Here is an 18,981-nt window from a genome sequence, read left to right on the forward strand (position 1 = left end):
CAGATAAATTATTTATCTTATGGCATGTTGGGTGAATATTAAAAGCAATAAAATTTGGATTCTCAAATAAATTATTTAGCTTTCTAGATAAAATTTCAGCTTGAAGGAGATAAGGGTCTCCCTGTTTAACTATCCTCCCAGATTTGAAAAAATAATGTACTCCCTTCGTTATAAAAAGAATGAGTTAGTTTGATTTGACACGGTATTTAAGAAAATAAAAAATGACTTTTTAATTTTGTGATTCTAAATTAAAATTATGTCAAATATATTAAAACATTTTTTTATCTTGTGCTCTTAAGTATATCATGTGTAAAGTTAAAAGTTAAAGTTTTACAAAAAAAAAAAATTCATTTTTAAACAAACTAAAATAGAAAGTAGATCATTCTTTTTAAAAGAGATGGAGTATCCTAACCTTCGCAATGGCTGTTGGATATCAAGTTTCAAATGATAACTATCCATTACTGTGGAAAGCCCATTTTCTTCATTACTGCACATATGAAAAATCATAAAAGTCTTTATGATTTAAGACTTTAGACACCAATTTTTTGAGAAACATTACTGAAGCTAATTGGTCTAAATTCTCAAAAAGATAGAAGAGTCCCAAATTTAGGTATCAAAACTAGACATGTAATAATGAAAATTTAGATATTTGCTTAGCATAACAAAATTCTCTAACAAGTTCTTGGATATCATTATCAATAATATTCCATATTTTTGAAAAAAAAACATAGTATTAAATCCATCGGGACCTGCTAAGCAATTATGGTTGATATAAAAAAAACATTTGAAACTTTTTTTCTTAATCGGTTTAGCAAGTAACATGGCATTATCTGAATCAGTAATCAAACAGGGAAAACAATTAAGGATATTTGGTAGAATTCATAGTTGTATCTGCAATGTTTTCATTTTCTTCTGTCCACTGATTATCTGCAAGTATTATGTTGATGTTGTGAAATTTCCTTCTACCCTTGACAACGTTGTAAAAGAATTTGATATTTTCATCTCCCACCAGCTCTGCCTTAGCATGATTGAGATCCATTCTATCTTCTTGATTCAGAGTGGTTATGTAATGAGCTTTCCGTTGATCCATTGTTGTTTTCAGGGCTTTAATATTTGCTAAAATATCCCCAAACTTTGTATCTTGACCACTCATTGAGGGCCTTACAGGCCTTTGTCATCTTCTGGTGAACTCTCAAAAAAAATATTTTCATTTATCTGAACATCAGAGTGTCATAACAATCCTTTTTTCAACCCAAAAGTTCAAAATTTTAAAATATTTGACGTAATGATCTTTCTTTTCTTTCTCAGCAGTCATGAGTATAGCGCAATTATCAGGACTGGCCTTTGTGAGGTGCTAAATAGATGTTTTGGAGAAACACGAGTTTCGGTCTTCATTAGCAATCAATTTATCCAGTTTTTTTCAAATAATGTCAGTGCCTTTCCTCTCATTGCATTATGTAAAGGGGTGACCAAAGTATCCCATATCAACTAAACCACACTCAAAGAGACATTCCATAAATGACAAGCTCTTGTACATCCTATATGGATTACCTCCCAACTTCTCATCAACATTTAGAATACTATTGAAATAACCTATGACAGCCTATGGGTGGAGATAGTACTAGCAAACACTCACATTTTTTCTGAAGTTTCTTCTCTCCCAAATTGTCTTGTTTTGGCATAAACTATACATATGTTACTCTTTATTAGAATTCTTGATGGTAAGTTTACAAGTAAGCATCTGGTGTGAATGGCCAAAACATTATAATTTAGATTTTTCTTCTAGAATATCTATATCTTGTTGCTTAAGTTAGCATAACTTCCTTGCATATTCAGGTTACTCTTATATATGCAGAATTTTTGTAAAAATGGTACTGGAGAGCCACAAAAACAATATTATGATGTTTAGTCATGCTGATCAATCTCTCGATTGCAGCTTAAGATTTCTTACTCTTGATATTCCAATTTAAGAGCTTAATCATTAAACAAGATCGGAAGTGTTGGTTTGTGAAGATCTCTTTTGATTTTCTGTCACCAGAGACTAATTCTTTGAAAGGATTTTGCTAGATATTTATTGTTTATCGATGTTCTCTTCTTGTGCATTCTGAAATATCTCAATCACCTTTAACTTTTCCTTCAAAAACTTGAGTCAACGATTCTGCTTCTTCATCAATTGTATCCTGATCTATTTCTTCTTCAGAAGTTTCTACTTCATCAATAGACGTTTTCTCAGCCCACTCATCTATAGTTGGAGCCTTCTCATTTAAAGTATGTTATGTGCATGTTCCCTCTTCCTCACTTTGTTGATCTTTTACCCTCTGAATACTCTTCTCAGTGTTAAAGGTGTCAAATTTATTCTTAGAGTTGGGTGTTGTTTTCGCATCATTTGGAATAGCTCGTGTATTGATACTTTTTCCTTTAGAGTCAGTCATTGTTCTGTTTCTTTTACCTTTTTCCCAGAGCATTTAGGTTAGTGATAAGAACATGATTTCTCCCATTTTTATTCGTTTGTTGGACATAACTTTGGATAGGTTGATCCAGATCTTTTTGGTTAGTATTAGTTATTAGTATTTAGAATATGTTTTACTTTCTTCGCGGTTGCAAATCTCTCCAGTAGTTGGGGTTAGGATCATGGATTTGGTCGGAGTTAAAATTTTGTATAACTCAGATAAGTTAGGCCATTTTATTGACCCATTTGCATATATGTGATTATTTTTAGACCAAGAACAAGCCGAACGATCCCGAAAAAGAAAAACTCCAGCAATTTAGAGTTTTCAAAAGCTTGGTTCGAGGTAGGTGATGGTTTTACCTTCCCGTATGAGTTATATATGCTTGATAGTTGCTTTATATGCATATATGTATGTGAGTAGGGAAGGATGAAATGAACCATGTGAAATAACTGTTTTATTGTCTATGGCTTGCAACGAACCTATTCTTGGTAGTTGGGACTGTTGAAACTATTCAATGTGTGTGTGATTGATTGTGTATGTTTGGACCGAGTGCCACGTTCCAACACATAACTGAATCAGATGTCATGTTCTGATACGTATTTGGATCGGGTGTCACGTTCCGACATTGGATCGGGTGTCACGTTTCGACACAACCTTGGGCCGAATGTCACATTCCGACACATTAACAGGTGAATGTAGGTTTCATGAAAGGACCCTTCTTGAGTGGGTATTGCGACTGAGACTGTTAACCTGTGTAGATGTATATGTATTGTCCCTTAAATGAATTTAGTAAGGTGTTCTTTATATATGTGTGTAACTGTGTTGTAGTTACTTGTACATAACTCATTTATTGGAATAGCCACGTAATTCTATCAATACACCATTATGTAATATACTGATACTGCATTTGCTCTTTCCTTATTGAGTACAGGACATTGAAAGCCCTCACATAAAAGATCATTAATTTGTCGTTCAAGGGTGAGCTGTATAATTATTACTTGGTATAACTACCTAATTTTCATTGTTCTCCCAACATCTCAATAAAGATTGAAATAAATTACGACAAATCGACTTTTTATTTCATATGTTACAAACTTACGGGCCGTTACACTAACAATCTCCTCTTTGTTCGTTGCCTTAATCTCTTCTCCAGCATTCAGTATATCTTTTTCTTGGTTTTCCTTTTCTTGGTTTTCTTCATTGATAGAGTTTGACCTTGGAAGTCTACAATGTCTAGAGCATTTGGGTACTACACCCTCATATTCTATTTTTTGGCCATATCCTTGAAAATGGTTTACAGAATTTCTTCTTCCAACAAAACGTTATTTTGCTTAGGTTGATAAGATCAATTTCAACTCGTACCTTAGTCATACTAGCTAGGTCTAGGTCTAGTCCTTCCCTTTGTGGGCTGGCTATTTGCTTCATATAATGCCATTTGTGTAAATGAAAAGACAATTTATGTATTTACTACTCCACAGTCTGTATATTAAGAGGAATGAAAAAGAGAAAAACAGTAAAGTTACTAAATGATAATGAAATGAAACTCACTCAGTATATTAATATCTTGATCATTACACTTATTTACAACTAGAAGTAGTCATTATACAAACATGCACACATGTAAATTCAGGAGCTTTAGACTCCAGAAAATTTTTTACTAGGAACTTTTAACAAACACTTTGTAGTCATTACTAGTAAAAGCACTCATAAATCAGTTGTATAATAATTTTAAGCAGAGATATCAATAGCTTTCACCTCAGGCTTCTTCTTCTCCTCTTCTTTCGGAATAGTCACAGTCAGCACTCCATTCTCCATCGCCGCCTTTATTTCACCCATTTTAACTTTCTCCGGTAGCCTAAATCTTCTTACGAACTTGCCGCTGCTCCTCTCCATACGGTGCCACTGATCGTTCTTCTCCTCTTGTTCTCTGCTCCTCTCACCACTTATCTGTAATACTCTTCCTTCTTCAACTTCAACCTTCACTTCCTCTTTCTTAATCCCCGGAACGTCCACTTTGAAGATATGGGCTTCTGGGGTTTCTTTCCAATCGATTCTTGCATTTGCAAAATCATAGGATGATTGGAAATTGGCGAGGTTGGTTGAAATTGGGAAGTCCAGAAACGGATCCCATACGTCGAGTGAAAATGGATCGAAGATGTTGCTCTTACGCCCACCGAAGAAGCTTGGAATCAAAGACATTTGTTTTTCTTCTTCTTCTTTTTTTTTTGAAGAAAACAGAGGACTTGAAATTGAACTTTGGATTGCAGCGTTTAATTTGTCTGATGACTTCTGGTTGCTTATTTTGATGAAAGAGGAAAGATGTAGAATGCTATTTATAAAGGAATTTGTGCAATTCGAGTATAATCTGGGATGTTCTTCAGTTAATCTTTGATAGCAACAGAAGACGATTCTAGAATTCCACAAATTATTTTTAAAAAAAAAAAAACTATTTAAGATTGCCACAGCCAAAGATGTGATTTATGTTCCCTGGCCTACTTATCGCAATCATGGACAATTATTATTGTTGAAATGAACAAATTAGAGTCATGCCCAACTCTTTCAATGGAATTTTGATTTAAAAAAAAATAATCTCGAACACACTGAAAATGTATATATTATCCATACTTTTTATCGTTTAACTTGATATAAATTTTAAGTAAGAAGTAAAGAAATAATTTTTTTAAAAAGTTGTGATTTTAAAAAAATCAAGCTTTGCTCAGAAACGTTATCAAAATTTAAAAAAAAAGATCAACTAATAACTAACGACTAATCAACGCCCCTTATGAATAAGAGCCTATTTGAATTGACCTATAAGTTGGATTGTACTCTTTTTTTTTAATTTATAAATAATTTTCAACTGATAAATTATTTAAAATAAATCCATCATCGATCAATAGGTATTTTCAACGTCATTCTTATCATCCAATCTTTTATAATAATAATAACAATTATTATTATTTTTTTAAAAAAAAACTACTCCTAGAAGACCTTAATTCCTCTAGAAAGCACATGTAATCAATCACCCAAGACTGGCTAATTCTAGATGCCACGTTAGAAAAGTAACACAAAAATGTAGAACCCCCTCGAAATTTCAATTGCCCAATAGCTAAGAAAATCCCTATAAATATTGGCACATATATATTTGATCAAAAATGCCAAGTACAAAATATTTCATCCAAGTGATTTAATTTGGTTGCTTCTTATTTACTTCGTTTCAATTTCAATTCCAAATTAAAATGGCATTAATTCCTCAATTGCTCGAAAATATTTTACAACCCCTTAGCCTAATTAATTCAACTAATGATGGAACCTCCAAATTTGTCAACCCACGAGTCGATTGGAAGGAAACTCAAGAAGCTCATATCTTCAAAGTTGATCTTCCTGGATTAAACAAAGAGGAAATTAAAGTTGAAGTGGAAGAAGGAAAGGTCTTGCAAATTAGTGGTGAGATTAAGGGTGTTGATCCTATTAATAAAAAAGATCAGAAGGAGGAGAATGAGACGTGGAGGCGCGTCGAGAGGCCACGTGGCAATTTTTGTAGCAGGTTTGGGTTACCTGAAAATGCTAAGATTGATGAGGTGAAGGCTAATATGGAGAATGGGGTTCTAACTGTTATCATTCCTAAGCAGGAGATTAAGAAACCTGAGGTTAAGACCATTGAGATTAATTAGTGGCTAATTACGTAATTAATGTTAGTCTTTTTGTCTTTTTTATGTACTTAATAATTGGGCATGAGCTTTGAGTGAAATTTTCTTATTTTTCTTTGATTGTGGTTTAATTTGAGATATGAGTATATTTAGTGATGTTGTAAGTGCTATGTAAGCAAATAATAAACGTTGTTTGTTTGTAAAATACGTATTCACAACTTTGGGATCTCAAATTAATTTTCTTATTTTTGTAAGGCATTGGAAGGAAGATACGACTCCAAGGCTATATATATTGTGAGTAGACTCCTAATAGATTTATTATCATTAACTTGGTTTTGCTGGGAAATATTTGATTTAAAATTATCTAATTACAGCTCTTTTATTTATTATAATTTTCATTCATTTCAAAATATTTCAAAATTTTTTTTTTTTATTCAGATACATTAATTTAGTAATTCGGATACATTAATTTTTATTTATTAATTATCTTTATAGTTAATGTATCATGTTTTAAATATTATCTTTTGATACATAAAATTTTAATTAATGTATTTGAATTATTAAATTAATATATATGAATTATCACATTTTTATAAAGTAAAAAAAATGATAATTAACATTTTATACATGTGATTTAGGTAAGTTATATAATATTTGAACACCTTGGGACTTGGAGTGGCAACCAATTTCACTCGTTGAATATTTGGGCCAGAAGCCAATTAATCTGATAAGAGGCCCATTCCTAATAAACTAAGAATTTGACCAACTAATAAATAGGGATATTGACATACATATACAATTTATTAAGATCAGATGTCAAAATTTATTAAACTTGAAATCACTATTGACATATTTTTATCAAAGAATAAGTTGGGCAACTGAAGCCTTAAAAAATGGCATTCGATATAATAGGAGAAATTAAGATCCTCCTCGTGATTTCACGCATGAAATATGTATCCCTTTCAAAATAGTAACACGGATGACATTTTCAATTTCTAATTTTAAATCTAAAAATCAACTCAAATCTTCTTTAAATTGTCTCAAAACAACTTTAAAATTGATTACCAATACAACATGTTTCGACAAAATTTGATATCACCTAATCAAAATTTGAAAATTCGCTAAACAATAAATAAGGCTGAATATAATAGATTTTTATGATCTGAATCTTCTTCGAATCATGCACATAACATTAGCTTTAATGCATCGGGCTAGTTGGCATTTTGCCAAACACCAAATAATGATTTTGGAAAGAATAGTTTCCTACCTTTTTTTCAAATGAAAATTAGTTCTGGTCAAACCAAATAATGCCCACCCACCTTTTGTTACTATTATTTTCTTATAGACAAACCTCAATGTGCATTAATTACTTCATGCAGCTAAACCTAACCTATGCTACGTCTTTGTTAGTAGTGTATTTATAAATTAGATTAAGCTTCACCATGAATCATTCTCAAAAGGTGCTTAGAGGATTTTTAGCAAATTCTATGTAAGTTAAAAAGTTAAGTATATGAATTTCATGATTACACATGCTTCACCTTCAAGCAAACTATATTCAACCATTCATTTGGAATAAAAAGAAACACCAATTGTATATGAATGAATTCTCATAAAAGACTCAAAACTACTCATTCCAATTTCATCTTTTTAAACCAATAAAAAGAAGTTTGGGTATCCACCGGGTGTCTATTATCGCATTGAAGTATGACTAATAAATTTAAATTCTTGTCGAAAGTTTTTTATTAAAGGGTACTTTATCAAGTGTTTTCTAACAAATGTGGTTACATATCTAGTATGTGAACCAAAGACTTCTGATTAAGGATGAAACAATATTTATCATTTTATTAGAATTCATATTATTAATTAATTTATATCTAAAATTAGATCGAAATCTTTGATCATGAATGCAGGAGTACATCCCACTCCGTCGATACTTTTTACACATTGAATATGGAACACGGATGCATTAGAAGATTGGCATCATTTTAAAAACAAGAAAAGGCATGCAAAAGAAATGAAGAGATAATATTAAAAAAAAAGTAATGATGGATTATTTCACACTAGGCGTGCCACATTCTTTTCTCATCATTTCTTTTTCTGTCCTTTTTCTTTAATCTTTTGATAAATCACCTATGTGAAGCTTAATTAGCCAACTTTGGTTTGCTTTACTTTATGATCACTTGTGGCTTTTGGGGATATTTTTTTTATTTTGTGTCCAACTTTCAGATGTGAAAGGCCAATAAGATACTCATTTACCTAGCATTACATTTGATTGGTTAGTTAGAAGTGATATTTTTTAATTTTTTTGGTTATATTTTCGTTCCTTTTTTTGGAAATTAAATAAGCATTTTTATCATTTTTCTTGATAATAGGGTTTAGAAAGTCCTTCCCTCATGTTCGACTTGTCTTGTCGATTATAACGAACTTGAATTTATTTTTCTAAAACAAAAGGGACAAGAAGTTGCGAGACAGAGGATTGATCAAATTATATTAAGTTATAGATCTGAAGACCGGTTCGGATCCTTTTTTCCCTAACACTTGAGGTTATCCACACTTTTGTTTATGTCATATATGCATTTGGTTAAGGTGGTATATTAACAGAATTTTACATTGCTGACATTTCATAAGATATAGATATAGATATAAACTCACATAATCAAGGAGGAACCTTCGTTAAAGGAGATTCAATTTGCACCAGCTCACCTGAGCAAACAAACACCACAATAACTACTATTCACACCTCTCCTCTTTCAATTTCTACTGAAGAATCCAATACTAACAACAATTCGACGGGGGATAATGACTCACACAAGCCTACAAACAATCCCAAAATATAACTCCCTCAAAATCAACCCAAAGTATCCTGCAATTTCGATCTGCAAATACAAAAATTAGACAACAAAAAAAAATCTATTGTCGATCAACAACATAAAGAGTTGTCTCAAAACATCGACAATGAAAACAATTGTTATACCCCGCACTTTTGTATATTGGAACATGTTTTTTTTGCTAAAAGATTGTCATGTGATCCATGTTATCTTATGAAGTTCTATGTGAGTAGCGATGGTTGGAAATAGGTCTAGAGGGATTTGGAAGGAGGTGGAGGCCAAATAATGAGTCATGGTAATCAACCTACTTGCGTAATCTACTGACTTGGATGTCTTGCATAATTAAGCTACTTGAGTACATGTCGAGCTTAAATAGCAAGGATTACATAGGTTTTTAAAGTGAGACGAGATTACGAACCCACGAAAGAGGAATAAGGAGACGATGCACCTACTTGGAACAAGTAGGTGATGCACCTACTTGGTCCAAGTAGGTGACGCACCTACTTGGGTGGACCCCACCCTGCCACGTGGCAGTCAGGGGGTGGACGCATGGATGAGGTGGCCCAATAAGGGCTGGACACGTGTCACCTTTAGGGGTTGACATGTGCCACCTTCTAAGGAGGGGTATATATAGGTAATATGATGAGTAATTTCTCATTCTTCAACTTTAACTTAGAAAAGAAAGCTAGAGAAAGCTAGAGAAAAAAAGAGAGTAGCTACGGCTTGGCCAAGAACAAGGTAAGCCCTCGACTTTTTCTCCGTGAATTAATTATCTAAGGTATCCATCGGTTAAATAAAGGTGTTTAACAACGTAAATTAACAGTTGGGGCAGCAAGGAAGTTCAACGTGAGCCTACAACTTTCGGCAAGTTTCGGAAGCTCGTTTGTTAAGGTATGACTTGATTCTCTTTTCACACATTTGAGTAAGGGTTTAAACATGTTATGGGTGTGCAAATATGGACTGGAAACATAAAATTATGCACGTTATTGGGAAAGGGTGCTGAAAATCGTGTAGGGGTTATTTTAAAGTTATTCTAGCGAATTAAAGTTTGGATAGTGTTGTCGTTATTGTGGTGTTGTATTTGAAGGTCGTTTGTACATGTTGAAGGGCTGAAAATATAGCTATGGACGAGTATAGAGCTGCTGGTTGCAGCCATGTTGTGCTCTTTTCCGTGTGGTTGTGATTTTATAAAATAAAGACAGAAAATTATATGTCGGTGTGGTAGTTTTGAGCAGACTATTTGGAACTCGTATTGAATAGTGTTGTAGTAGTTGTAGTGCATATGGATGGTGGTTATTTTTTTGGTATGGCTGCGCTGATTGAAGGTTAATTGGAAGTTCGGATAGGGCGAGTTATAGGGAAAATGCTGCTCGATTTCTGATAACTTCTTACCTAATCGACATACTAGTCGAGAAGTGTGAACAAGAAAGTAATTCCTATGGATAGTTAGTTGTAGGTTTAGAAGCTAGAAAGACAAAGATTATTAATAATAATGTTACCTTCGTGTTAAATAGGTTAAGGAGTAACGAAGCAAGCTTGGTTACGGTTGATCGAGAAAAGGTATGTAAAGCTATCCCTTCTTTCTTTTGGCATGTCTTTGACATAAGTGATGAATGGTATGAGCTTGAGGGTAATTCTACTCATAAATTCCAAGCGTAATTCACAATTCTTATTTACTTCTTGATGATCGCACTCTTACAGTAATTGAGCTACTGCTTTTCAAGCCTTCTATACGCTGGGAAGTAGTAAGTATGTAAAGCTTATCCCTTCTCTTCTCTTGGCATGTCTTAGATATAAGTGATATGCGATATGAGCTTTAGGGTAATCCATTCATGAGTCCGAACATGATTTATTTCTGAATGTTAAAACTCTTAAAGTAGTTAGGCTATTGCCTTCGAGCCTTCTACATGTTAAATAGTAATTAAATGTATAATCTCCTATTCCTAAGGACTCTTCGATGACGAATGTCTCTGATTCCATAAGTTATTTAGCTTTGTCATGATACAAGTCTATGACTCCTGAGGCTCCATTTGATATGATCCCCAATGACATTTAGAGGGTACTTGAGACGATTACTACCCTGATCTTCAAGTGATGGTTCACTTGACTATTCTATTGAGTCTCAGATGATGATTTAATTTGCATATGGTTTCTCACTACTCTGCTCGTGCATACTGTTAATACATCTTTCACCGAGTCCCATAATGGGTCGGAAATATTATCGGACGCAGCTTTACTACATCTTCACCGAGTCCCGGGCTGGGAATAATATATGTATACGATGATATGATGATATGATTATTCATTGAGTCCTAGGCCGGGAACGATATATGTATACGATGATATGATAGGAAACTGACATAGTTATAGCACCAAGTCCCTCACTAGAGGGCCGGGTACGGTATGATATATATGATGATATGATATGATAACATGATGATATGATAATGGCACCGAATCCCACGATGGGCCGGGTACAATATAAATGTACACCACTCTCTTTACCGAGTCCCTCACTAAAGAGCCGAATACAGTATATAGATATGCATATGAAAATATAGTGATATATTTATAACACCGAGTCCCACAACAAGCCAGGTATGGTATGTGACAATGATGTACATGACTTTATTTCATAAGATGCAGGTACAGTGATTTGTTAACTGTCATACTTGTCTCTTGCATCCCTATTTCAGCTGTAATCTCCTTATGATGTTTTATGCTTTACATACTCATTACATATATCGTACTGACCCCCTCTTTTTTTGGGGAGGGGCTGCGTTTCATACCCGCAGGTACAAATACGCATTTTGAGGATCCGCCAACTTAGGATTTCCAGTCAGTGATTTTGGGAAAAGCTTCATTATGTCGAAGCCTAGCTTTTTGGTAATGATCTTTGATGTATATGTTCGTTTATTCAAGGGTACGGCGAGGGATCTGTCCCACCATATGATACCGTTGATACTCTTAGAGGTCTGTAGACATGTGTATGTGGGTTGTATGTAAGTTTGTTTCAGCTGTCTCTATACGATGTGTAGTAAATGTTAGTATGTTATGGCATTCTTGGCGGCTTGCGTGCCCTTTCATGATATGATTAGTGGTAACTCCTTAGGAGAAAACTGAAAGAGGCTATATGTATATGAAAATGTTATGACCTATTGGGGGGTTTTGTGTATAGTATCACATTATTCATAGTCCGACTTGACTACAGCTGATAGACATGTATACGGAGTTCAGGTCAGACCCCATCCACGACCTACGGGGTTGGGTCATGACAACAATACTTCTCAAAATCAAATCAACTATTACACGCAAACGAAGGCTACAAATCAGGATGGGAAACAAAGCAATCTATCGGGTAATAGATGAAATGAACAGTCAGTCTCTAAACCAACATTCACTGTAGTAATTCAAGCCAAACTATCCAACCTCAATGATAAAACGTAACAAGTTGATATTCGACGTGGAAATCACTTAGGCAAACCTGTGGTCTATTTCTCTGGTGAGGATTACTTTATTAATCTAGCACAAGAATGCAAATTTACTCTTATTGGAAAGTTCTATAGATGTAAACCTACAATGGATGAGATTAGGAAAGTCTTTAATAAATAATTTCAAATGATTGGGTCTGTAAAGATTGCTTTCTTCGATTATCGACATGTCTACCTATATTTTACTAATGAGGTGGACTACAACCACGTCTCTTTAAAGAATTTATGGACATTGATGATTTCCTTATGAAAATGTCACGACCCAACCCCGCGGGTCGTGACGGGTGCCTGAACTGGACACTCACGTGTACCCCTGCTAACTATAAGTAAATCTGCCTCATGTTTGAGTTATAACGTATCCAACTGACAGCATAAGGCAACACAACGTATAAGCCGACGAGGCTATCGTAACATGTAGTATCATTTTATAATGAACACACGCGCGAGCCGACAAGGCTGCCACGATAAAGGGAATGACCCAAAACATAAGATATATAGGCACAACTGTACACATATACATATACAACCCACATACATGTCCACAGACCTCTAAGAGTAAGAACAATAATATAAATCGGGATACGGCCCCCGCTATACCCATAGACAAATAAATATATACATCGAGGGTTAGTACCAAAATCTAGGCTCCGACATAATAGAGCGCTTCTGAACTGCTGAGTGGGACTCCTACACTGGCGGATCCCCAAAGTGTCTACCTGTACCTGCGGGCATGAAATGCAGCTCCCCGAGAAAGGGGGTTAGTACGACATATGTGCTGAGTATACAAAGCATAACTGGAAGTAAATCTGAAATAGAGAGAGTCAGGGGGATAAACTCGTTACGTAAGAAAACACTGTACCTGTACCTTGTGAATCAAAAAAAACATGCATGCTCATATTATACAATATAGCTGACCCTTTTAGGGACTCGGTGAATCATAATTGTAGGACCATCATAGGGCCCGGCGCCATCACCACCGTATCACATCACATCATCATCACATATATATATACATACATACCCAGCCCTCTAGTGAGGGACTCGATAAGTTATTCATGTCATTGCATTATCATGTCCTCATATAGCATACACGGCCCTTTAGTGAGGAACTCGACGGATAATATAGTGAACTGCGCAAGATTACGTACCTGGCCCGTTATGGGACTCAGTCATACCCGGCCCTTTATGGGACTCAGTCATACCCGGCCCTTTATGGGACTAGATGAATACTTATATCATCTTATATCGTACCCGGCCCTTTATGGGACTCGGTCGTACCCGACCCTTTATGGGACTCAGTCGTACCCGGCCCTTTATGGAATTTGATGAATACTTATATCATCTTATATCATACCTGGGCCGTTGTGGGACTCGGTCGTACCCAGTCCTTTATGGGACTCGGTGAATACTTATATCATCTTATATCGTACTTGGCCCATTGTGGAACTTGATCGTACCCGGCCCTTTATGGGACTCGGTGAATACTTAAATCATCTTATATCATACCCAGACCGTTGTGGGACTCGGTTGTACCCAGCTCTTTATGGGACTCAGTGAATACTTATATCATCTTATATCATACCCGGCCCATTGTGGGACTCGATCGTACCCAGCCCTTTATGGGACTCGGTGAATACTTATATCATCTTATATCGTATACCGCTTCACTTATATTAAGCTGTTTCAAGAGAAGGAAGGAATAGGCTTCACGTGTACTACCTTTCATCATGTAGAAGACTTATAAGACAATAACTCAACTATCGCAGGAGTTTGAACATCGAGGAGTGAATAAGATTTACGAACCATAGTCGGAGTTCTATGAATGGAATTGTTCCCACATTACATATACAATCCACTTAAGACTAGGACATGTCAAAATAAAGAAAGATATCTTTACATACTTATGCCAAAGACATGCCAAGAGAAAGAAGGTAGTTTCACATACTTATGCCAAAGACATGCCAAGAGAAGAAAGGGCTTCACATACCTCTTATGGATTACTCTTAACCACGTTCGCCTCGCGTCTTTTGAACCTATTTAACATGAAAGAAATACTAAGGTTAATAACCTTTCACTTTTTAATTTCCAACTCTACAACCAAGTATCCATAGGAATTGTTTCCTTATCCATTTCCCTCGACTAGTTTATTACTAGTTCCGAAGTTACCGAAAATTGGGAAGCATCTCCCCTATAACTTGCCCTATCCAACTGCTAATCTTAGCAGCCATATTACCAACAACAATCAGCAGCCATATATACAATCACATCACTTCAACATTACTCAATACAACTCCAAACAACTAGCTCAAAACTACGATATCAAAATAGAGTTTTTAACCTTGATTTCGTAAAACCTTTAACAATACGAAATGGAGGGTCGTGTGCCTGCAACTAGCAGTAACCATACCCTTTTTAGAATACTTTTTAGTCCTGCAACACATAACCAACCCAGCTGCAACCACAGCACCACAATCACAACACACTACTCGACTTCGATTTAACTATAACGACTTTAATTTAGTTTGTTTCTAACGTCAAGCATCCTTATACAATTTTTCTACTTACAACCTTATTTAAGACATATAATATACCTCATAACAACATCATAAACTCTAATTTGGTAGGGAAAGCCTTACCTTGTCCGGAACTTACCAAAACTCACATTCGAAGCTCTTCTAGTGCGGCTGAAACTTCATGGTTGTTTGTTATCCTTTTGATGCTGCTCCAAATCATAATTTTTCATTACTAACACATTCATATCATCGTGGTATACCATAGATAATTAATTCACAAAACAAAATCGAAGAACTTACCTTTTTTTCTCCCAAATCCGTAGCTCTCTCTCTCTAGTTTAGAGTTTCTCTTCTCTTTTCTTTTCTAGAATTTTTTTGAATAAAGATGAAACTTATGGGATAAGAATGAATTGAAAATTCATAAAACACACACATATATATAGGCCACCTTAGGGGGTGACCCGTGTCAACCCCTAAGTAGTGATACGTACCAACGCACCACCTCCTCTAGCCATGAGCTTCCATGTGGCATATGGGGTCCATCCCCTTGCTCCAGCTGCTTCCATGTGGCACTCTCTCAGATGTCATGTGTCACCTTCTTTTCCCCCTCGTGGGTTCGTAATCTCGTTCTATTTTATAAACCTACGTAATTCTTGCTATGTAAGTTTGGTATGTACTCAAGTAACTTAAGTATGTAAGATTTTCAAGTTGATAGCTTACGTAAGTAAGTTGAGTCCTACGACTCATTACTTGGCCTCCAACCCCTTTCGGATTCTTATAACCATATTTTCAATCTTCCTTACTATGGGGTGTCACATTCTCCCTTCCTTAGAGTTGTTTGGTAGCGTTATAGATTATCAGGCTCACATGGTACTTTTAAGAAGCTTTAAGAAGCTCAAAGAAACTTAAGAACCCTCCCAGAAACTTAAGAACCTTTCAAGACTTGAGAAGCTTAAGAAGCTTTCCAAGGTACAAAAGTACGGGGTATAATAGAAAATACTCAAGTGGAATGTGGATTTCAAACCGAATGAAGAAACTTCTATAGTCCCTATGTGGATTCTAGTCCATCATTTACCATGGCATTTGTTTAAATGGCATATCATCTCTAAAATCGTAAGTGATGTGGGAGTGGCCATCGCACCTGATCAAGCCACATTTTCTAATTCTCGTGGTAATGTTGCTAAAGTTAAGGTTGAAATAGATCTTTTGAAGCTAAGATTGGATAAAATCTGGATAAGATTTCGTATATTGGATGGGTTTGAAAATGTTAAGTGGCTAGATATAAAATATGAAAAGGTGCCCAAGTTACTATCTTTATTGCAAGTTCCAAGGCCATCTCAAATCTCAATGCAGAAATAATGCAAGGGACGGCAGAGTTAAAGCTCAAAAGGAAGAATAAAATAAAAAAGAAAGAGAAATTAGACAAGAGAAGAACTTGAGAGATGAAGATGGTTTTCAAATAGTTATTAGGAGAAAAAATTCAAATGACAAGAGAACTAGTATTTTTCATCAACAAAAGAACAAGTGTGATCAACCCACAAATCCAAAAGTGAACGGAACCAACAATATCTCTAATCCTAATAAAAGCATTAGCATCACTGAACCAAAGGAGAATGCGAACACTAATGCTCCCAAGGAAGTGCAGGGAAAAGACAAGGATAAGGTATTCTCAAATTGTCCTGTTGTAACACCCCGGAAAATTTTTCGCAAAGACTCGAAGTTTTCTCCACATGTGTGTAGACTAGAACCGTATGACTTGTAATTTTATATATGAGTTAGTATTCATTTTTAAGTATTTAAAGTGTGTTAGATGTGTTTAGGGGTCATAAGGGATCTCTAACACCTAGTCGAGTCCAAAGAATCCCAATCGATTAAGTTTTCGGATGAGTTCGTATAAGGGGTCGACTTCTAACGACCATGTCTCCTAAAATAGGATGAATTGGGTGGCCCATGACTATCACATTAAAGGTATTTGAGTCTTCTTTCCAACGCCGCCAAGATTGTAAATTTTGGAGTTCGGAGTCAAAAGTTATGACTATCCTTAGATGGACTAGTACTGCCGGAATTTCAGGCCTGGGTTGTGACTGCAGGAAGCCTGGGCTTGACGCCGCAGTGGCGCGACGCGCCACTATAGCGCCAGCAGGAAATTTTGCCCAGTTTTCCAGATTTTGAGAAAGGGCAAACTGGACTTTTTCCCTAATTATATATACTCTAGCCTTGGATGATTTGGACCATATTTTCAGCCTTGTGTCTCTCTCTAAAAAACCTAATCTCCATCCTCTTCTCTTCCAAACATCTCCAACAAGATTTGTCCTCAAAAATTCAAAGATTCAAGCTTCCCATTGAAGATCCAAAACAAGGTTTCTTCAAAATCTACTCTAAGGTATGTAAGGCTAACCTAAAATATGGATTGATCTCTTCCATATGCCCCATAGATGTGTTGGATGAAGATTGTGAAAGGTTTGAAACTTCTATGAAGATTTTCTTGAATTTCCTAAACTATAGAATATTTTTTTTATTATTATTAATTGAATGATGATTTTCATGACTTGAATGACTAAATAGTTATATTTCATATTGTTGACTACAAATGAATTTTTGGTATATAAATTCATATGTATTGATGGTGTTTTTGAGTTGAGTTTTGTTGAGAGTATGAATTCATGTATTCATTCACATGAACCTAAGGTGAGATTTTTTTTTGGTCATAATTTGTCTTGAGTTTGAGATGGATGGTTTGTGTATGTGTATTGATTGGAATGAAAAGAATTAAATGAAATAGTTATGATGTGATAATGATATTTGATGATGATGCGATGATGATGTTTGACGATGACGTGAATGAAGAGGTTTTATTGATGAGGATGTTGTGTGATGAAGTAGATTGAAATCTAATGTGATTATGTGATATGTGATTTGCATAATTTGATTTGATTGGAGTCTTATGAACATTTTGAAAATAAATGATCTTTTGAGAAGGAGTTTTAAATAAATGATTGTGAGCATTTTTGCATAAACTATTTATACACTATTTTGAGTTTTAAAGAATGATTATTTTCATCTCTGATTTTTAAAAAGAGTTAAGCACGATTTGAGTTTGAAAAGTCTCTTAATTATCACTTTGAACATGAGTATTTTGAGTATAAATGAGTTGAACATTTTTACATAAAAATGTCTATTTTGAGGTAGATTTGAGGAATTGGAACTATATTTTAAATGCATATAATATTTCCTACATCCATTGAGTTGAGATGGTATCAATTTAAAGAGAAGAGTTTGATGATTGAGATGAGTTGATTTGAAAGAAGGTCCAATGAGATCAGATTGATTGAGTTTTGAAAAGAGTCCAATGAGACTAAATGAGTTGATTTGAAATTAAGTCCTAAGAGACTAAATGAGTATTTTGAATATTTTACTCACTTGATAGATATGTGCGTATTGAGTCTTGGGAGGAGTATTGAGCACCGAATTGGGTAAGAGTATAGTCCATACTCGAATCCCATAAACTACGCCGCCAACGTAGGAAGGAATTGTTATAATTTGTTTTGAGGTTGAGATTGATAGTTTTTATGTAAATATTGCTTTCAAAGGGAGATGGTGTATTTTTGTTAGTGAGTGTGAATGAAATTAAATATATAGATAAATGGGAATTTTGGAGCAAGATGTTTGATGATGATGTGAATAATGGTTAACTTTAACATAGGTAGAATGATTAATGAAGAGGTATGTTGATGATGATGTTTGAGATGAAATGGATTGGAGTCTAATGTGACTACATGATATGTGATTTGCATAATTTGAATTAATTGGAGTCATATGAGTATAAATGATTGTTTGAGAAGGAGTTTTAAATAAATGATTTGTGAACATTTTTGCATAAACTATTTATACACTATTTTGAGTTTAAAGAATAATTATTTTCATCTTTGATTTAAAAAGAGATTAAGCATGAGTTGAGTTTGAGAAGTCTCTAAATTATCATTTTTTGAACATGAGTATTTTGAGTATAAACGAGTTGAGCATTTTTACATAAAAATATTTATTTTGAGTTT

General features: G+C 34.7%; 2 protein-coding genes across 2 annotated transcripts; one reads left to right on the plus strand and one right to left on the minus strand.

Annotated features, from left to right (window-relative positions):
* Positions 1–3,983: 3,983 nt before the first annotated feature.
* LOC129882001 (17.3 kDa class I heat shock protein-like) lies at positions 3,984–4,925 on the minus strand (the record flags this gene model as incomplete). The annotated part of the gene is made up of 1 exon (XM_055956108.1): positions 3,984–4,925. A coding segment is annotated over one exon (747 nt), but the record flags the coding sequence as incomplete, so codon positions are not given.
* A 614-nt stretch (positions 4,926–5,539) lies between these two features.
* On the plus strand, positions 5,540–6,235 carry LOC129881506 (16.9 kDa class I heat shock protein 3-like). The gene has a single exon (XM_055955699.1). It carries the CDS (start codon positions 5,687–5,689, stop codon positions 6,119–6,121), a length of 435 nt encoding a protein of 144 aa, XP_055811674.1. The 5' UTR covers positions 5,540–5,686; the 3' UTR covers positions 6,122–6,235.
* The last annotated feature ends 12,746 nt before the right edge of the window (positions 6,236–18,981 follow it).

The sequence above is a fragment of the Solanum dulcamara genome, chromosome 3, assembly GCF_947179165.1.
Source record: "Solanum dulcamara chromosome 3, daSolDulc1.2, whole genome shotgun sequence".
NCBI classification, from domain to species: Eukaryota; Viridiplantae; Streptophyta; class Magnoliopsida; order Solanales; family Solanaceae; genus Solanum; species Solanum dulcamara.